General features: G+C 42.4%; 1 protein-coding gene across 1 annotated transcript in view; it reads right to left on the bottom strand.

Annotated features, from left to right (window-relative positions):
* The window catches only part of dhx35 (DEAH-box helicase 35), a 75,103-nt gene that overhangs the window by 47,430 nt on the left and 5,290 nt on the right, over positions 1 to 22,383 (bottom strand). The window contains exons 3-5 of the mRNA XM_060836131.1: positions 14,025 to 14,117; positions 12,893 to 12,970; positions 9,257 to 9,361 (exon numbers count right to left, since the gene is read on the bottom strand). Coding sequence (XP_060692114.1) covers positions 9,257 to 9,361; positions 12,893 to 12,970; positions 14,025 to 14,117 — 276 coding nt within the window. The remainder of the gene's footprint in view (positions 1 to 9,256; positions 9,362 to 12,892; positions 12,971 to 14,024; positions 14,118 to 22,383) is intronic.

Here is a 22,383-nt window from a genome sequence, read left to right on the forward strand (position 1 = left end):
ATCCCAATGATTCACATGTCTGAAGTCCTCCATTCTACACTAGCCCTGCAGCCACTTGTTCATCTGCACTCACTCTCTGTTCCTAGCCTCACTAGACCATGTCACCAGTAGCAATCCAGTTCCCATCCTACGTCATCAGTACCGATGTGTACCACAACTTCTGGATGTTTTCCCTCCTCCTTAAGCAACCTGTAGACTCAATCTGAGACAACCCTGACCGTGGTACCCGGGAGGCAACATAACATTTGGGAGTCTCATTCGCCAATACAAAACCTCCTGTCTGTTCCTCTGACCATTGAATTTCCTATCAGTATCATTCTCCTATTCTCCCCCCTTCCTGGCCACTGAGGCTTTTCCCGGTAGGTCACCTCCAGCAAATCCCTCTCCTCCCCCAATAGTATCCAAAACGGTATACATATTATTGAGGGGAACGGCCACAGGGGGTCCCTGCACTGTTTGCCTATTGCCCTTCCCTCTCCTGACAGTCACCTAGGTACCTTCATCCTGTAATTAAGGTGTGACTACCTCCCTTTAACTCCTCTCTATCACTCTTTCAGCTCCATTTCCCTAATGCAGCCTGTGAGGAGCTGGATTGGATGCACTTCTCGCAGGCGAAGTCAGCAGTGACCCCAGCGGTGACCCTTACCTCCCACATCCTGCTAAAGTAGCATGCAACTGTCCTAGCCTCCATGCCTGCTGCTTTAAATTGCCAAGAGAGACTGAAGAAATGAAATATAAAAGCCTTACAAGTCAAAATATTGTCTCCATGACGACAAACTGCCCAGTTCCATTCCCTAACTGCCTTGAATCATATCCAGCTGTGCATGCAATTTTCTCCATCGTTTTGGTATGGATGTGTACAGGTCAGCTCAAGTTTACCTCAGTAATTATCACCAGATCCCAAAGTAAAACAGCCTGATTAAGCATTCATCAGTTTCCAGATTTGATCAATTATTTGACTAATCAATTACAGGACCCCAACTTCTCAGAATGCGCCATCAAATACAGCACAGCTTTCTTAACTGAAAATATCATTTTTTGACAGGAAATTCAGGAAGAAATATATGAAAAGGGTATTGTAGAATATCAGTTTATGAAGGATAGTATCCAATTATTTGTAGAAAACATATTGGGTTGAAGGTAGAAGACAGAGGGTGTTGGTAGAGGGTCTTTTTCGACTGTTGGCCTGTGACCAATGGTGTGCCAAAAGGATCAGTGCCGAGTCCACTGCTTTTCAACATTTACAGAAATGATTTGATTGTGAATATAGGAGGAATGGTTAGTAAAGTTAGCAGATGACACCAAAATAGGTAGTGCAATGGACAGTGAAGAAGATTATCTCGGAGTACAACAAGATCTTGATTACTTGGTTGAGAAGTGGAAAATGGAGTATGATTTACATCAATGTGAGTTGTTGCATTTTAGTAAGGCAAACCTGGACAGGACTTATACAGTTAATGAAAGGGCCCAAGGGAGTGTTGCCAGATAAAGAGATCCAAGGGTGCAGGTGCATAGTTCCTTGGAAGTGGAGTTGTGGGTAGACAGGGTAGTGAAGGCGGCATTTGGTGTGCTTGCCTTCTTTGGTCAGAACACTGTGGAAAGGGACATGGAAGATATAGACTGTAGGGAGATAGATGGTGACATGTTGAAAAATGTCCATATTACAGAGAAGGAAGTGCTGGATGTCTTGAAATGAATAAAAGTGGACAAATCCCCAGGACCTGATTAGTTGTACCCGAGAGCTCTGTGGGATGCTAGGGAAGTGATTGCTGGGCCTCTTGCTGAGATATTTGTATTATCGATAGTCACAGGTGAGGTGTTGGAAGACTGAAGGTTGGCTAACATGGTGCCACTATTTAAGAAAGTGGTAAGCACAAGCCAGGGAACTATAGGCCAGTGAGCCTGATGTTAGTGATGGACAAGTTGTTGGAGGGAATCCTGAGGGACAGGATGTATATTTATTTGGAAAAGCAAGGACTGATTAGGAGTAGTCAACATGGCTTTGTGCGTGAGAAAACATGTCTCACAAACTTGACTGAGTTTTTTGAAGAAGTAACAAAGAAGATTGATGAGGGCAGAGTGGTAGATGTGATCTATATGGGCATGAGTAAGGTGTTCGACAAGGTTCCCCATGGGAGACTGATTAGCAAGGTTAGATCTCATGGAATACAGGGAGAACTAGGCATTTGGATACAGAACTGGCTCAAAGGTAGAAGACAGAGGGTGGTGGTGGAGGGTTGTTTTTCAGACTGGAGGCCTGTGATCAGCGGAGTGCCACAAGGATCGGTGCTGGGTCCTCTACTTTTTGTCATTTATATAAATGATTTGGATGTAAGCATAAGAGGTATAGTTAGTAAACTTGCAGATGACACCAAAATTGGAAGAGTAGTGGACAGCAAAGAAGGTTTCCTTAGATTACAACCGGATCTTGATCAGATGGGCCAATGGGCTGAGAAAAGGCAGATGGAGTGGCAGATGGGAGGTGCTGCATTTTGGGAAAGCAGATCTTAGCAGGAGTTATACACTTAATGGTAAGGCCCCAGGGAGTGTTGTTGAACAAAGAGACCTTGGAGTGCAGGTTCATAGCTCCTTGAAAGTGGAGTCACAGGTAGATAGGATAGTGAAGGCGGCGTTTGGAATGATTTCCTTTATTGGTCAGAGTACTGAGTACAGGAGTTGAGAGGTCATATTGCAGCTGCACAGGCCATTGGTTAGGCCACTGTTGGAATACTGCGTGCAATTCTGGTCTCCTTCCTATCAAAAAGATGTTGTGAAACTTGAAAGGGCTCAGAAAAGATTTACAAGGATGTTGCTGGTATTGGAAGGGTGGGTTCTAGGGAAAGGCTGAATAGGCTGGGGCTGTTTTCACTTGAGTGCGGAGGCTGAGGGCCGACCTTATAGAGGTTTATAAAATCATGAGGGGCATGGATAGGATAAGTAGACAAAGTCTTTTCCCTGGGGTGGGGGAGTCCAAAACTAGAGGGCATAGTTTTAGGGTGAGAGGGGAAAGATATAAAAGAGACCTAAGGGGCAACTTTTTCACACAGAGGGTGGTACATGTATAAAATGAGCTGCCAGAGGAAGTGGTGGAGGCTGGTACAATTGCAACATTTAAAAGGCATCTGGATGGGTATGTGAATAAGAAGGGTTTGGAGGGAAAAGGGCCAGGTGCTGGCAGGTAGGACTAGATTGGGTTGGGATATCTGGTCGGCATGGGCCCATTTCTGTGCCGTACGTCTCTATGACTGAGTATATAAGTTGGGGCATTGTGTTGTGATGGACTCTGTGACATTGGTGAGGCCACTTTTAGAATACTGTGCAGAATTCTGGTCACCCTGTTATAAAGAAGGATGTTGTTACACTTGAAACGGTTCAGAAAAGATTTACAAAGATGTTGCCGGGATTGGAAGAGTGGGTTCTACGGAGAGATTGAATAGACTAAGGCTGTTTTCCCTAGTGTGCTGGAGGCTGAGGGGTGACCTTATATAGGTTTATAAAATCATGAGGAGCATGGATAGGATAAATAGACAAAGTCTTTTTTTTCCATGAAGTGGCGGAGTCCAAAACTAGAGAGCATAGATTTCAAGTGACAGGGGAAAGATTTGAAAAGGACCTGAGTGGTAAAGTTTTCACGCAGAGGGTGGTGTGCGTATGGAGCTGCCAGAAGAAGTGGTGCAAGCATTTAAATTACAACATTTAATAGAAATCTGGACGGGTACATGAATAGGAAGGGTTTGGAGGGATATGGACCAAATTCTTTCAAATGGGACAAGGTCACATTGGTGTCTGATCAGCATGGCAAATTGGACCGAAGGCTGTTTCCATGCTGTATGACTCTGACTCTATATTGGCCCAGATCATCCTGTCTCTGAATTGTAGGAGACCAGATGTACAATCCAAGATATGCCCTGGGATGCCACAAAAATCCTAGTGTTTGACGTCTGTGGGAATTTTCCAGGAAGTTTCACTTTCCAATCAGCAATTCTTCCGCTCACCAGGAAAAGTGTCCAACTAGGAGTTCCATAATTAACATTAATAAGTTACATAATCAGCGACTTCGGACAGTTCCACTGTGCTAACCGGAGTAGACTACACGTGCCCTTCCTAACTCCCAGGTAACTACACAACTTAGCCCCAAATCCCTCTCAAGACAGCCCCACCCCAACACAACACCCTCACCCCGAATAATCCTTACCCAAAATGTTCAACCCAACCAGACCTGAAAAGCACCCCCCCACCATTTAATCACCCTTCCAACCCTGCCCATTAGCCCCCACTAAATTACAATGCCGACACACCAGACAACCTGATTTGACAAGCACCAAGCCACTAGCCATTACGCCGACTTGTCTTGTCTTACACACTCTGCTCATTCACTCATTCATCCACTTATCCACGCTGGATATTTCAACTTGCCTGATGGCAGAATGTGTCGTAAAAAGGGGGTGAATTGAGGTTTTCCCCTGACGTTCAAGCATTACGGTGAAGCCTTTCAACTGAAGGTGCCCCCTGCATTTCTGAAGAAGTCAAGTTCAAAGGGACAATTTAAAAATGGAGAATGGAGTTGGAGGAGGGAATTGGAGTGGATATGCAATGATGGGTGTCAACCCGCAGAAGATGTGTCCTGTTAATGACCATGAACTATAAGCCATGATAGTAAAGTGGAATATTAATTAATAAGTTATTAATTAATATTAGATTAGATTACTTACAGTGTGGAAACAGGCCCTTCGACCCAACAAGTCTACACCGACCCACCGAAGCGCATCCCACCCAGACCCATTCCCCTACATTTCCTCCTGCCCCTAACACTACAGGCAATTTAGCGTGGTCAATTCACCTAACCTGCACATTCTTGGACTGTGGGAGGAAACCGGAGCACCCGGAGGAAACCCACGCAGACACGGGGAGAATGTGAAAACTCCACACAGTCAGTCGCTTGAGGTGGGAATTGAACCTGGGTCTCTGGCGCTGTGAGGCAGCAGTGCTAACCACTGTGCCACCGTGCCGCCCACGTTCTAATGTTCAATTCTAGATTTTCACCCTTCTGGCCAAATTATATAAGTCTGCAGCTTCTTATCTGAAGTAACTTTTGCTCCTAGTTACACTTGGCCTCAAGTGTCTATTCAAAGATGAGCTTGCCTGTAGTTAAGTCCTTAAAATTCTTCTATAGACTGGTCATCTTTGTGGCATAGCCCATCCAGTTTATCAAGGGTTCCTGTAGCCTCCACTCCTTTTGCCAGATCCTTATCCTTTAATAGGCTATTCCAGATAGAGTTATTGCTGATTCTGGAGTATAACAGTTTTTGTTGATTCAATTTATGAACAGTTTTAAAATTCTGAAATCTAAATCACAAAGCAGACTACAACACTCAATTATTCTTCAAGCAAAATTAGATTTGGGACAAAAATGGAATCAGGTCTTGTATGGTTTGAATACAATAATCCAACAGTTTAATTATTTGGACTCAAGCATGCAAACCAACCTTTTACTTGCAACAACATGCATTGGAGAAGGATGAGAAAATTCCCCCTTCTAAAATCATCCAGGGAATTTGATTTTGCAGAGGCATGAAAAATTGGTGAATGGTGATAAATAGGCTTCAAAAATATCACTAGTTTTGCAGCATTTATAAAGAATGATAGCTTCTGTTGACATTCCAGAAGTGCAGACAACTTCAACTTTACTGCAGAACTCTTGTTTAAAGACAGTGGGCTTAAAGAGCTTTCAATGCCACATTAAAAGGTTATTTGCTTCCAATATACTCAATTCAACAAGATTTGTAAGTGCCAGTAAACAAACAGTTTTTCAACACCTAAAGTCAAGAATTAAAGATTAGCCTCACTAGGTAGGCTGGAATTTTACTTCCGCAAGTGTCCCAAACAAAAATAAGAAAACACAACAAAGAGGGAAAGAAAGGAAGAGAAAGGAAGAGTAAAAATGCAAACTGTAGCATTTATCTGGGCTCTACAGACAAGATGCCGTTTCAATGTCACTTGAAGCACGTTGAAGGTTCCTAGTTGGATAAGCTGTGCTAAGTGCGACTGCTGAAAGCAGCATAGCATAATACCCCAAATATGGTAATTATCGGGGTTTCAACATTACTGTAGCTTTACATCTGCAATTAACTGCAGTACATATTTTACAACAGAAAAGCAAACATTTCATTTGCAACATCACAACAACAAACCACCAAGAAATAGGCCATTTGCTGAGACCTCATGCCTTTTTAATCAAAAAAAATTGTGTCTACAGAATTCATTTGCTTCAGTACTACAAAGTTAACTGGAGTTTGAGGGAAACAAGGCGGCAACTGCCTTACATTCTGGTCTCATTTGAAACTTTTGAAGATAAAGCCATCACTGGAATTCTCCTTCAATGTTTCGCAGTTGCACAATAAATTGCTTCTGGAAATAGTTTATGCAAAGTGTCTAGTGTTGAGGAGAGTTGGAATGTGTACTCCTGCCCATCACACCATCTTCATGACATTACAGGACAGTAAGTTATGCAAGGCCAAAAACTCATGTTTTAGACATTATTCATACAGCCTTTGGATCTTGGGATGAGAGTAGAATTGCAAAGTTAATACTTGATTATAAATGCCAAAGGAAAAAAAACAAAACATAGTTCCATAAATAGTGTTCACAGAATACGATGCGCCTATTTTATCCCGTTCCCTTGGTGCCTTGGAGACAAGGCTCAATATTCTGGCTAGCCACAAATTTGTAAGCTGGCATTCATCCAAAACTCTGCTGCCCACATTCTAACTCATACTGAGCCTTGCTCATCCATTACTTGTGCCTACTGAGCTACCAATTTCTCAACTTTAAGAATTCATCACTAGTTCAAACCATTCAATGGATTGGTTTCTCCTACCTTTAACCACCCCCAGCCAGAAAACCCTCAGGTCTGAAACCAATCTTCTCTTCCACACTCTTTACTTAAGTCCCCACCGCTAGTTTTGTTGTTCCTTTGCTCTAGGATTTTCTGCAAAATTTTGTTAGCTCTTGTTTCCCCCAGTCCCATAAACTTAATCAAACTTTTGGCCATCTAATCAACTATCAAACTATGGCTCAGTATCAAAATTTTGATTAACTCAAACACTTCTATATTAATAGCATGCTATTGGTGTAATTGGCTGCTGGTACACAGCCCACGCCCGTCTGTCAAAGTGTGTGCCTTTCATGGATTGGCCATTCACCAGATATACTCCAAGTTCCACAAGAAAAGCTGCTGGAACAATTACTGACTAAACGGACCTGCTCTTTCTCCTAGCTCTAGGAAAGCAAATCCTTCAAAGCCACAAACAATTAATACAGCAGACATTGGAAAACGATTTGTCCTGTCCTTTTGATCTGCTTGTGGGTGCTTATTCAAAATTGTAAGATGTACATTTCACCACACAGGTTTGGAGTACAGAGTGCAACATACAACTTAAAATCAGTAAGGTTCCATGGTATGGTTGGATAAAAACAGGATTTAAAATCGGAATCAATAAAAAGTTCAATACTACACATCTCTAGATGTGTGTTATTTGTTAGAGAGTCAGTAACTAAAACAGGACAGGCAAACAACAACTAACATTTCAGACAGCAACGCAACGCGTTAGTTGACAGCCACCACTTTCATCCCCATTTAACAGAAAAGCCATGTGACTTTGGGACTGGAGCCAATGTGGTGAACATGCCAGCATCCATTCACATGGAAATTTGTGGCAGCAACATTTTGTGTAAGCATCTTCTTCCCCTTAGATCAGCGTCAAACCTCATTCTCCAACACTGACAGACGTGGAAGAGGGTGAGAAAGAAAAAGGGAGTATATCCTGTCTTGTTCCTTCTCAAAGTTCTTGAAGGCATGTAAAATTGTGATTGAAATCAAGATTAGTGTTTAATTTCAGTTACTGCATTTGCAGATAGTCAAACAATTGATCACTGAGGACTTGAGGCAGAATAATTTGGTGCGAGTTGGCTGTTCTACCAGGCCTGGTAAAGAGATTTAATTAGTATAGGGGAGAGAAAAAACCATGACCAGTTACAGCCTCCAACAATTAGATTGATATAAATGTAACTCTGTAGTCACAATTATTCTGATCTAGCAGAAAATGTTCTGAATTATCACTTTTTTGTAATTATTTTAGAAAAGTCTGCACTGTTTTATGAATCAAAGAATTATTTGTATTGTCACCAGTTAAACATATGCTGCCATGTTGATTTTTGAGGGGGAAAGTGAGGACTGCAGATGCTGGAGATCAGAGCTGAAAATGTGTTGCTGGAAGAGCGCAGGTCAGGCAGCATCCAAGGAGCAGGAGAATCGAGTCCCTGGGCACAAGCCCCTCTTCAGGAATAAGGAGGGTGTGCCAATAAGCCTGCTTGGCACACCCTCCTCACCTCCGAAGGGTTCATGCCCGAAACGTCAACCCCCCCGCTCCTTGGAGGCCGCCTGACCTGCTGCGCTTTTCCAGCAACACACTTTTCAGTAAACAAATTATCTATGGTAAGACTGTGTCTTTGCTCAAATGGGGCGGCACAGTGGCACAGGGTCCCAGGTTAGATTTCAACCTCTGACGACTGTGTGTGGTGTTTGCACATTCTCCCTGTGTCTGCGTGGATTTCCTCCGAGTGCTCCGGTTTCCTCCCACAGTCCAAACATGTGCAGGTTAGGTGAATTGACCATGCTTAAATTGTCAATTAGGTGCATTAGTCAGAGGGAAAAAGGGGTTACTCTCCAGAGGGTCGGTGTGGACCTGTTGGGCCAGAGGCCCTGTTTCCACACTGCAGGGAATCTAATCTAAAATATTTTGGTTTATTAATAACACAAACAGACAAACATAAAAGGTGAAAACTCAGTGGAAGAAAGCAAGGTGAGGAGATGCAGGGAAGGAGTGAGTAATGGGATGAGAGCAGATAAGGTTGTAGTTTCAGCTGACAGTAATTGTTTGCACACTGCCTTGGGAATTTCATGGTTTGAGTGACATTATCCAGTTGTTCGATTCTTGGTGACGCATACCAACAACTTAACAAAATCCAGGTCTTTTTCAACATATAATTTCAGTCACATCACACTATAAACCTTTGCTATAAATTCTGCGTCCTACGATCTTATACTCCACAACCACCTGATGAAGGGGCAGTGCGCCAAGAGCTAGTGCTTCCAAATAAACCTGGTAAAAACAATGACTGCAGATGCTGGACCTGTTGGTCTATAACGTGGTGTTGTGTGATTTTTAACTTTGCATACTGACAATTGTTACCGTACCTTGATTCTTGTTGCATAGAAATCAGTGCAGTCATCAAAACGGATAGAGTAGCCAACTTCATGACCCAAGGCTGCGCCACGTTCCTCTGCCACTCGTCCTGCCACCTGTCAACAGAAGAAAAAAACAGTTTACAGAACCCAAACTAGTTTCAGAAATTACCTGCTACCAAGAGACCACTCTGAATAGTGGACTCAAGTGTATTGTAACAGTGACTGCTTGAAGAACCTTTCCATAAGATCATAAGAGATAGAAACAGAAATTAGGCATTTCAGCCCATCGCATCTGCTCTGTCATTCAATTATGTTTGATAAGTTTTTCAAAGCCATTGTCCTGCTTTCTCTCTGTAACCCTTGATCCCCAATAAGATATCTATCTCAATCATAAATGTACTCAATGACCTGGCCGCCACAGCCTTCTGTGGTAATGTATTCCATAAATTCACCACTCTCTGGCTGAAGACAATTCTCTTTATCTCTGTTCTAAAAGGTCTTCTCTTTATTCTACGGCTGTGCCCTCGGGGCCTCATCTCTCCTGTCAATAGACACATTTTTCCAACATCCACTCTGTCCAGGCATTCAGCATGTCTCACTTAGATCCCCTCTCATCCTTCTAAACTCCATCGAGTATAAACCCAGAGTCCTCAAACGTTCCTCATACATTAAGCTTTTCACTCCTGGGACCATTCTCGTGAACCTCCTCTGAACACGCTCAAAGGCCAGTACATTCCTGAAATATGGGACCCAGAACTGCGCACAATACTCAAGTGCAGCACCATCCCTCCCTATGAAAGGATGTCCTGCACCAAGATCTATCATTCAAAGTAGTCATTAATATAGTGTCTCCAACATGAAAAACCACTGAACTTTGGCTATATACAGCAGCACTACCCACAGTAACACAACAAAGGAACCTAAATCCCCAAGCCAAGCTAAAAAATAATAAGATGGGTAATTAAATGCTTGGCTAGAGAGACAAGTTTTAAGGAAGGTGGTGTTGGCATAGGGATAATATCACAAGATTATTAATTCAGAGACCTAAGAAACATTCTGGGGACCTGGGTTCAAACAATACAATGGCAGAGATGGATTTTGAATTCAATAAAAATTTAGAATTAAGAGAGTCTAATGATAACCATGAAACTACTGTCAACTGTCAGGAAAAGCCTATCTGGTTCATTCATGCCCCTTAGGGAAGGAAACTGCCATCCATACCTGGTCTGGCCTCCACGTGTCATGTAGTCTTATTCAGTTTTATGATGATGTGGGTGTACTGTACCTTGAAGAGAGTTAAAAGCTAGCAGAACTACCTGACATAGCACCATGTGTTCTGAATAAGGTAACAATATAACACTCGGCCAGAAGCTAGATTAGCTGGGTTGCCTGGAGACGACAAAACCAATTCAAATTTGGCCAATCAGTTTAAATTATACTCCAAAAATACCAAACTCCAATCAAGTTTGAATTTAGTATATTGACAATCTTAAAAGCCAATGTCACAATCCAATGTCTTGGGGGTATAAGACCTGGAAAACCTGAACAATTGGGGGAGAACTGCCAAGCCACCAGCATCTGCAGACTGCCCAGAGAATAGCTCTCTTAAAGATACCTTTATCGATCAGTGACCTGTGAAACAGAAATCCCAAAGAGGAAAAGAAAACCGAGGAAGAGAAGATTCGATGTCTGGCTCGTTTTGAAAACTTTAATTTTTGGTAAATATTAATTGGGGGGAATTTTATCGGACTAGTATTGTAGAAGGGGAAGGTAAAAGATAAGTTAGAGTAAGGAGCTGTAAATAGTTGTTAGTTAATTATTCTCTGTTATACCTTAAAGAAATAAAGTTGTTAATTTGTACTTTAAATAGATCTTGGCTTCTTGAATTTTCACAGATTAGATTACAGCCCTGGATAAATCTTTTCTGTGCTGCTGGGTTCAATTTTCCTGCTCCTTGGATAATGCCTGACCTGCTGTGCTTTTCCAGCACCACACTTTTGACTCTAATATCCAGCATCTGCAGTACTCATTTTTTTTGCCTAGGAAATCACAGTGGAAGCATCCGTGGAGAGAGAGCAAGCAAGCGTTTCAAGTTTAGGTGACCCTTCATCAGAGCTGATGTGAAGTGTGAAGGGGGCAGCATTTATGCAATAGTGGGGGCGGGGGGGGGGGTTGGAATGTTGCGGAGAAAGGATGCTGATAAATTAAGTGCAGGTTAGGATATGTGTAACAGAGTTGTGGATCCACCTCAAGTTTATATAGCTAAGTCTGAACCTCAGATTTGTTACTGCTAATCATGGAATGCCAACCAGGACTGAGTGCACTAAATTCAGGAATTTTTCATGGTGTAACATCCAACACTTGTCATAGACTACAAAACAAAAACATCACGTCAATGCTCATGATCTAAATTTGAAACATATAATCCAATTTATCATTCTGCTTGACCTCATTGTTATAAGGTAGTCTGTCATGGTTATAACTAAAGAAGGTTCCCTGACTTCTTATTTACTGTCCAAAGCTCTAAATTTGAACTGTTTCAGATCAAACATCATTCAAATTAATGATCTGTTTGATTAGATATCCCATTGTGTATATATGCACATTCAATAACATTGATTTAGACCAAGCAGTAGTTAAGAACTTAGATCCTCTCAATTAATTTGCTTTAGCTACTAATTGAAGCAAACAATTTATGCAATATATATGAAAGATTTTGGAAAGGGTGAATGCTGAATTTAATTCATGTTTGCTGTATTGGATTGAACAATGAATATATAATGACGAAATCATGGATCAGACAAAGATTGAGATGTCACTTCAATGAATTCTACTTTAAGAGAGAGGCACCTATAATACAACTACTACTGTTCTTCCTATTAACTAATACTTTCCATTCTTGAGATGACGGTATCACTGGTAATGCCAGTATTTATCTTCTACATACTTGCCATTCAGAAGTTGGTGGTGTGTTGTCTTCTTGAACCTCTGCAGATCATCTGTGTAGGTATATCCATAACGATAGAGATGAAGTTCCAAGATTTCTACCCAGTGATAGTTCAATTTCTCATCACAACCTCTCTTCCTGGTCAAACCAACAAGTGCATTTACAGAGAGCTATACTGCACAGAAGTGGTCTACTTGACCGATGTGTGCCCAATGCGAGCTCTTTGAAAGAGTTATCCAATGAATTCCACTCCCCTGCCCTTTCCATAATAGCCCAGTAAATTTTCTTTTTGAGTATTTATCCAATTCCTTTTTCAATGTTATTACTGAATCAGCTTCCACTGCCCTTTCAGGCAGTGCAATCCAGATCACAACAACTTCTTGTTTGCAGTCTTCCTCAGGGTATACATCACAGTTCGGCATTATCTACAAACAATGAAATTATATTTACGATGTCCGATGCCAAACTGCTCATATCAATGATGAACAACCGTTAATTTACCTATTATATGGTTGGGCGACTGTTTGTTCTGACCTGTAAAGCTTTAACACTTGGAGAAGTGGCATGCCCCTAATCACAAGCCTGAACGATCTCATAAGACTTTTGTCTAACTTGGAAGTCCACTGTGAGAGAACCACTCCTGCACTGACAGCTTTCGTAATTATCCGAGTAAAGCAAAATGCACGCTAGGTACTTACTGAAACTGCAGCCACTCTCCGGGGCTGTGTCACACCGATCACCCGGCCTTCTGCTGTCCAGCCAGCTTCCAACAGGTACTGTCAATAAATGGTTGGAGGTGGAAGAAAGAAGAGCAATCAGTCCTGTTGGTTATTTCTCCTACTATACATTTGATGACGGGGTGCTGTGGAAGACACATTAATGCAGAAGTATTTCCTAATAACGTTAGTTCTTCAAACAGCTTCCTTCCCAATTTGCTCAATCATTAATGGCAACTCAATACTATTGAGCACTAAAAGGTTAAATAAACTACCCCACTTCCAATTTGATCTGTGGGTTTCCTTTCAGTCTTCAAAAATGGCTGCAAAAAAGAAAAAACTTCGGAAGATGTTAGGGCAAGCAACATGGTTCAGCAGTTCCAAGATGCCCCCACCAACCCTCCAAAAAGAGTCCCACCCAGGTCCACCCCCCTTACCTTACATTTCCCATGGCTAACACACCCAACCTTACACATCCCTGAACACTATGGGTAATTTAACATGGCCAATCCATCTAACCTGCATATCTATGGACTGTGGGAGGAAATTGAAGCACCTGATGGAAACCCACACAGACACAGGGAGAAAGTGCAAACTCCACACAGACAGTTTACCGAGAGTGGAATCGAACCAGCGACCCTGGCACTGAGAGGCAGCAGTGCTAACCACTGAGCTGCCCATGGTGAGTCAACAGTCCCAGGAACTTCTACAATCAGAATAATGCAGTAGAGAAAAAGGCCATTTTGTCTATTAGGCCCATGCAACTTCTTTGAAAGCGCTATCAAATTATCCTACTCTTTCCCCAGTGCCCTGCAATTGTCTCCTTTTCAAGTACAGATTTAATTTCCTTAATTCTTTATCGATTTATTGTATAATATGTGTTACATACAAACACATGAAAAAGGAACAGTGGGCCCTTTGAACCTGTTCTGATTTTAACCTCAACTCTGCATACCCACAACTGTTGACTGTACAAGTACCATAATTTTTAATAAAATATCCTAAAGGCAGTGCAAATGTAGTTTTTGAGCAAGCCTGCATGATAACTCATCGAATGCCTGAGTGACAATTCGTTCTGAGAGATAGAGATATGTTTCAGATCAATGTTACCAACCTGTGGAATCTGAGTACTCTTTCCACATCCAGTTTCACCAACTATCACCACGGTCTGATAGTTTTCTACCAAATAAAGGATGTGATTCCTGTGCTAAAAGACAAAAGAAAAACTTCACTGCAAATTGCCACTCTAAGATAAAAGTCGTACCCACAAATAACTAAAAATGCTATCACCCTTATCAGGGTTTACAAATCGTGCTAGAAGTTCTTAGAATTTTAGTAAATGCAATGACTTGCAGTTTTCATGAGAAAAGGAGGATTAGTGGCAAGAAACCACAAGTATGAACAATATAAACTGACTAATCAGTACAAACTATAACTTCAATTTCTAAATGGTGTAAATCATAGAATCTGGTCAACAAAACACTAGCCTCCATGCACTTCCGTTCTTACAGTCTCCAATTTGACCAGTTTTCTGTCTCAACCTGCATATTTAGACATGAAAACCAAGTAAGGAAATGAATTGTCCCAGATAATTCAGACATGTTCCATATAATTCACAGTACCAAGAACAGCTACTTGTCTGCCTAGGAATGAAATGGCTTTGTGTTATGCAGTAAGCAGGGTTATGAAGGCAGAGCAGAGGAGTGGGATTAATTTAAGTAGTTTTTTTTCAAAGCATAGGTTTTAGACTTTACGGTGTATTTTCCTCCCTGGTGCAGTTAGGAAGCAATTTACAGGAGTTTGAGCCAGAGGCAGTGAGGGAATGGTAGTACAGTTTTGAGTTAGTACAATGTGTGACATGGAGAAGAAATTGCAAGTGGTGATATTCCCTTGCTACCCGTTTTCCTCGAGATGATGGAAATCACAGGTTTGGAATGTGCTGTCAAATGACCCTTGGTGAGTTGCTCCAGTGCATCGTGTAGATGCTTCATGCTGCTGTCATTGTATGCTGGTGGCGGAGGGAGAAAATACTTAAAGTCTCAAGCAAAACAAGCTGCTTTCTCCTGGGCAGTATTAAATTACTCGAACATTCATCCGGGGAAGTGGGAATATTCCTTCATACTCCTGACCATGCCCTGGCAAATGAAGAAAAATTTGGAGTCAGGACACAGGCTACTCACCCCAAAATTCCCAGTGTTTGTAGCCGCAGTAATTATATGGCTGATCCAGTTATATTTTTTAACAATGTTGATGGCAATTTTCTGAGATGGTAATGCTACTGAAGGTCAAGCAGAGACAGTCAGATTCTGTCACTTATGACCAAAGGCCCTGGTTGGTGTTCAGATCTTGCAGATACCAGCTGATTCAATATCTGAGGAGTCATGAATGGTGCTGAATACCACAAAATCAGCAGCTAATATCCCATTTGTGACCTGAAGATGGATGGATGATCATTGATGAAAGAACTGAAGATGTCTGGGCTGAGCACTCTGTCCTGAGGAACTTCCACAGTGATGTCCTGGGAGATCTGATGCCAAGCAGCCCTGGTGGAACCCAAACTGAGAAATGCTGACAGCATCTGACGGTGTGATAATTGACAAGAATGGAAATGTCCTGCTTTGTGAGAACAGGATATACACTGGGAATTTTCTACATTGTCAGATAGAAACCCAGGATTGTAACCGCAGTGAAACAACCTTGCTTGGGGCTTACTTTTTCAGGAGCACAGGTATTCAGTACCAAAGTCGGGATGTTGAGAGAATCTTTAAAATTTTCAGTATCAAGAATCTTCAGTTGTTTCTCGATATCATATAGAGCGAGCTAATTGGAATGAACAATGCCAGGAACTTCACGAGGTCAATTTTCCCAGGTCACCAGCATCCAGATGTAGAACGTTAGTTATTTAATTATAGAGAACAAAGAAAATTTACAGCCCAGGAAGAGGCCCTTCAGCCCTCCAAGCCTGAGCCAATCTAAATCCACTATCTAAACCTGTCGCCCAATTCCCAAGCATCTGTATCCCTCTGTTCCCCACTTACTCATGCATCTGTCAAGATGCATCTTAAATGAATCTATTGTGACTGCCTCTACTACCTCTGCTGACAACACGTTCCAGGCACCCGCCACCCTCTGTGTAAAGTACTTGCCACGTGTATCCCCCTTAAACTCTTCACCTCTCACCTTGAAAGCGTGACCTCTTGTTATTAAATCCTTCACCCTGGGGAAAAGCTGATCTCTATCTACCTTGTCTATACCCTTCATGATTTTGTAGACTTCAGTCAGGCTCCCCCCTCAATCTCTTTTTTTCTAATGACATTATATTTGACAGAAGTCATGAATTTCATAGATTTCAGATGGAGATTAGCTGTGACATCAACATTGCACCCACCAGAAGCAAAGTGGTTGCTGCCACATCATGTACCATTGCCTTGACAGTAAGAAAACATAAAATACAGAATGTAAAAGCATTCTCATATTCAGGCTTTCTGGTACTGCAATACTGACAGTTGACCACAAGAGCCATCAGAAAACCAGTACAGGTATTTATTCATTGTCGCAAACAGCCTCAGTACCCATTGAAAATGGGGGGATTTCAACACAGGTTTCCCGAAGGTTTTGAAAAATAAGAGACCGTTGAACCCTTGAATGTTCCACCTCTGTATTTCTATTCTAAAGTGTCAGTTTGGCGCAGTGGTAGCAATTGAAAAAAATCATGTATTTGAGCTCCTACCCAGAACCTGAACAACTAATCTAAACTGACAGTACTGAGAGATTCAGAGATGCCAGATCAGATGTTAAGTTGAGGCCCATATTTCTGTTTCGCTGAATATAAAAGACTCAGTAATCTTTTTCAAAGAATAGGGAGTTCTTCCGATGTTCATGTCATCAGCAACATTATCATTGCTGGCTTCCCAAGAAGTTGTGATTTCAACCATTCACTAGCAATGGCCATATAATCAGCTGCCAAGACCCAAAACTCAAGAATTCCCTCCTTATACCTCGCCAATTATCTATCTTTTTTTTCTCTACTTTTTCTACTCCTTAAAACTGACTTTTTGATTGAGCTTTCAGTCATTTGCCTTATATCACATTAAGTAGTTGAGTCTCAAATTTCCTGTCATAATATTCCTGTAAAGCAACTTAGTCAATCTTATAATGTTACAAGTATGATATAAATATGTGTTTGTATGTACAATTGGAGTTAGTGTAATTGCTTTCATCACAAATAACAGCAATCACACATGACACAGCTGAGGGTATTAAGAAAAATACCAAAGAAAATTGTATTCTCTTTGATATTTTGGATTTAAGTTTTGTTTCTGTTGGACTGAAAATGACCAATGTTGACCACATCATTTTTCCAGAAGCTTCTGAAGCCCATGTATAATGTAGGCATTCCAACTGAAGCAAACACAAAGGACACAAAGAAAAGGAGACTGGAAGCCTCCTCGCAGAGCGCTTCGGGGAATATCTCCGGGACACCCGCACCAATCAACCCCCACCGCCCAGTGGCCTAACATTTCAACTTTCCCTTCCACTCTGCCGAGGACATACAGGTCCTGGGCCTTCTCCACCGCCGCTCCCTCACCACCCAACGCTTGGAGAAAGAACGCCTCATCTTCCGCCTCGGCACACTTCAACCCCAGGGCATCAATGTGAACTTCACCAGTTTCCTCATTCCCCTCCCCCCACCTTACCCCAGTTCCAACCTTCTGGCTCAGCACTGTCCTCATGACCTGTCCTACCTGCCAATCTTCCCTCTTACCTATCCACTCCACCCTGCACGCCCCCCCTCCCCCCCACCCTGACCTATCACCTCCATCCCTACCCCCATTCACCTATTGTACTCTTTACTACCTCCTTCCCAGCCCCAGCACACACACACACACACACCCCACCCCCCATTTATCTCTCCACCCTGGAGGCTTCCTGCCTCTCTTCCTGATGAAGGGCTTTTGCTCGAAACGTCGATTTTCCTGCTCCTCGGATGCTGCCTGAACTGCTGTGCTTTTCCAGCACCGCTCTGATCTAAACTCTGGTTTCCAGCATCTGCAGTCCTCACCTTTGCCTACAAAGACAAGCTACCTGCCCCCAATTAACTGTCTCAAAGGGCAACATCAAGACCCAATATACTTTTTAAAAACTAATGCTTTTACAGTTTTTCACCTTGCAATGGAAATTGTAATGGGGGAGACAAAATTACATTATTAACTTAACAATCTTCTCTTAGCCTGGGGAGATGGATCCTCAGCATATGGAGGTTGTTTCGGAAGCACCTGCTGATAGTGCTGGACAGGTTTGTCCCACTGAGACAGGAAGGAATGGTAGGTTGAAAAAACCTTGTGGAACATCTAGTCAAGAGGAAGAAGGAAGCTTACTTAAGGTTGAGGAAGCAAGGATGAGACAAGGCTCTAGAGGGTTACAAGGTATCCAGGAAGGAACTGAAGAATGGATTTAGGAAAGCGAGAACGGGGCATGAAAAAGCTTTCGCAGGTCAGATTAAGGAAATCTGTAAGACATGCTACATTTATGTGAGGAACAAAAGGATGGCCAGAGTGAGAGTAGAGCCAATCAGGGATAGTGGAGGGAACTTATGGCAGGAGTCGGAGGAGATAGGGGAGGTCCTTAATGAATACTTTGCTTCAGTATTCACTACTGACAGTCACCTTAATGTTTCTGAGGACAGCGTGAGACAGACTGATATACTCAAACTCATACTTAACAGTTGATGTTAAGGAGGAGGATGTGCTGAATATTTTGAAAATCAGATAGATAAATCCCCTGGCCCAGACGGGATATACCCTAGGTTACTTCAGGAAGTGAGGAAAGAGATTGCTGCACCTTTGGCGATGATCTTTGCATCCTCACTGTCCAGTAGAGAGTTGTGCTAAATGACTGGAAGATGGCAAATGTTATTCCCTTGTTCAAGAAAGGGAATAGGGATAATCCTGGAAATTATAGACCAACCAGTCTCACATATGTAGTGGGTAAAGTATTGGAGAGAATTCAGAGAGATAGAAAAACCATAGTTGATTAGAGATAGTCAAGATGGTTTTAATAGGGGCAGGTCATGCCTCACAAGCCTTTTTGAATTCTTTGAGAACGTGACATGACACATTGATGAACGTAGAGCAGTGGATGTGTTAGTTCATGGATTTTAGCAAGGCGTTTGATAAGGTTCTTTATGGTGGGTTCATTCAGAAAGTAAGGAGGTATGGGATACAGGGAATCTGGCTGTCTGGATATAGAATTGGCTGGCCCATAGAAGATGGGCACAGCTGAGAACAGAAGTGAGTCAAACAGTCAGGGCAGGCAGGGACAAGGTAGGAGTAATAAATTAAATTGCATTTATTTCAATGCAAGGAGCCTAACAGGGAAGGCAGATGAACTCAGGGCATGGTTAGGAACATGGGACTGGGATATCATAGCAAGTACAGAAACATGGCTCAGGGATGGGCAGGATTGGCAGCTTAATGTTCCAGGATACAAATGCTAAAGGAAGGATAGAAAAGGAGGCAAGAGAGGAGGAGGAGTGGCATTTTTGATATGGGACAGCATTACAGCTGTGCTGAGGAAGGATATTCCTGGAAATACATCCAGGGAAGTTAATTGGGTGGAACTGAGAAATAAGAAAGGGATGATCACCTTATTGAGATTGTATTATAGACTCCCCAATAGTCAGAGGGAAATTGAGAAACAAACTTGTAAGGAGATCGCAGCTATCTGTAAGAATGATAGGGTAGTTTCGATAGGGGATTTTAAACTTTCCAAACACCGACTGGGACTGCCATAGTGTTAAAGGTTTAGATGGAGAGGAATTTCTTAAGTGTGTACAAGACAAGTTTCTGATTCAGTACGTGGATGTACCTACTAGAGAAGGTGCAAAACTTGACCTACTCTTGGGTAATAAGGCAGGGCAGGTGACTGAGGTGTCAGTGGGGGAGCACTTTGGGGCCAGCGACCATAATTCTATTCGTTTTAAAATAGTGATGGAAAAGGATAGACCAGATCTAAAAGTTGAAGTTCTAAATTGGAGAAAGGCCAATTTTGACGGTATTAGGCAAGAACTTTCAAAAGCTGATTGGAGGCAGATGTTCGCAGGTAAAGGGACGGCTGGAAAATGGGAAACCTTCAGAAATGAGATAACAAGAATCCAGAGAAAGTATATTCCTGTCAGGGTGAAAGGGAAGGCTGGTAGGTATAGAGAATGCTGGATAACTAAAGAAATTGAGGGTCTGGTTAAGAAAAAGAAGGAAGCATATGTCAGGTATAGACAGGATAGATTGAGTGAATCCTTAGAAAAGTATAAAGAAAGTAGGAGTATACTTAAGAGGGAAATCAGGAGGGCAAAACGGGGACATGAGATAACATTGGCAAATACAATTAAGGAGAATCCAAAGGGTTTTTACAAATATATTAAGGACAAAAGAGTAACTAGGGAGAGAATAGGGCCCCTCAAAGATCTGCAAGGCGGCCTTTATATGGAGCTAAAGAAAATGAGGGAGATACTAAATGAATATTTTGCATCAGTATTTACTGTGGAAAAGGATATGGAAGATATAGACTGTAGGGAAATAGATGGTGACATCTTGCAAAATGTCCAGATTATAGAGGAGGAAGTGCTGGATGCCTTGAAATGCATAAAAGTGGATAAATCCCCAAGACCTGATCAGGTGTACCCGAGAACTCTGTGGGAAGCTACAGAAGTGATTGCTGGGCCTCTTGCTGAGATATTTGTATCATCGATAGTCACAGGTGAGATGCTGGAAGACTGGAGATTGGCAAATGTGGTGCCACTATTTAAGAAGGGTGGTAAAGACAAGCCAGGGAACTATAGACCGGTGAGCCTGACCTTGGTGGTGGGCAAGTTGTTGTAGGGAATCCTGTGGGACAGGATGTACATGTATTTGGAAAGACAAAGACTGATTCGGGATAGTCAACATGGCTTTGTGCGTGGGAAATCATGTCTCACAAACTTGACTGAGGTTTTTGAAGAAGTAACAAAGATGATTGATGAGGGCAGAGCGGTAGATGTGATCTATGTGGACTTCAGTAAGGCGTTCGACAAGGTTCCCCATGGGAGACTGATTAGCAAGGTTAGATCTCATGGAATACAGGGAGAACTAACCATTTGGATACAGAACTGGCTCAAAGGTAGAAGACAGAGGGTGGTGATGGAGGGTTGTTTTTCAGACTGGAGGCCTGTGACCAGTGGAGTGCCACAAGGATCGGTGCTGGGCCCTCTACTTTTTGTCATTTACATAAATGATTTGGATGCGAAAATAAGAGGTACAGTTAGTAAGTTTTCAGATGACACCAAAATTGCAGGTGTAGTGGACAGCGAAGAGGGTTACCTCAGATTACAACAGAATCTGGACCAGATGGGCCAATGGGCTGAGAAGTGACAGATGGAGTTTAATTCAGATAAATGCAAGGTGCTGCATTTTGTGAAAGCAAATCTTAGCAGGACTTGTACACTTAATGGTAAGGTCCTAGGGAGTGTTGCTGAACAAAGAGACCTTGGAGTGCAGGTTCATAGCTCCTTGAAAGTGGAGTCGTAGGTAGATAGGATAGTGAAGACGGCGTTTGGTATGCTTTGCTTTATTGGTCAGAGTATTGAGTACAAGAGTTGGGAGGTCATGTTGCGGCTGTACAGGACATTGGTTAGGCCACTGTTGGAATATTGCGTGCAATTCTGGTCTCCTTCCTATTGGAAAGATGTTGTGAAACTTGAAAGGGTTCAGAAAAGATTTACAACGATGTTGCCAGGGTTGGAGAATCTGAGCTACAGGGAGAGGCTGAATAGGCCTGGGCTGTTTTCCCTGGAGCATCTGAGGCTGAGGGGTGACCTTATAGTGGTTTACAAAATTATGAGGGGCATGGTGCATGGGAAAATGTCTCTGGCTATCCACTCTATCTATGTCTCTCATCATCTTGTACATCTCTATCAAGTCACCTCTTCCTCCTCCTTCGTTCCAGTGATAAATGCCCTAGCTCCCTCAACCTTTCTTCTTAAGACATGCCTTCCAGTCCAGGCAGCAACCTGGTAAATCTCCTCTATACCCTCTCTAAAGGTTCCACATCCTTCCTGTAATGACCAGAATTGTTCACAATATTCTAAGTGTGATCTAACCTTGGTTCTGTAAAGCTGCAGCATAACCTCGTAGCTCTTAAACTCAATCCTCCTGCTAATGAAAGCCAACACACCATATGCCTTCTTGACAATCCTATCAATTTGGGTGGCAGCTTTGAGGAATCTATGGACATGGACCCCAAGATCCCTCTGTTCCCCCACAATGCCAATAATTGTGCCTTTAACCCTGTATTCTGCCATCAAATTTGACCTTCTAAAGTGAATCACTTCAAGCATTTCCAGGTTGAACTCCCTGTGGCACTTATGCACCCTGTCAATGTTCTGTTGCAACCTCCAACAGTCTTCCACACTATCTACCAAGCCACCAACCTTCGTGTCA

This window comes from Hemiscyllium ocellatum, chromosome 15, assembly GCF_020745735.1.
Source record: "Hemiscyllium ocellatum isolate sHemOce1 chromosome 15, sHemOce1.pat.X.cur, whole genome shotgun sequence".
Classification (NCBI taxonomy): domain Eukaryota; kingdom Metazoa; phylum Chordata; class Chondrichthyes; order Orectolobiformes; family Hemiscylliidae; genus Hemiscyllium; species Hemiscyllium ocellatum.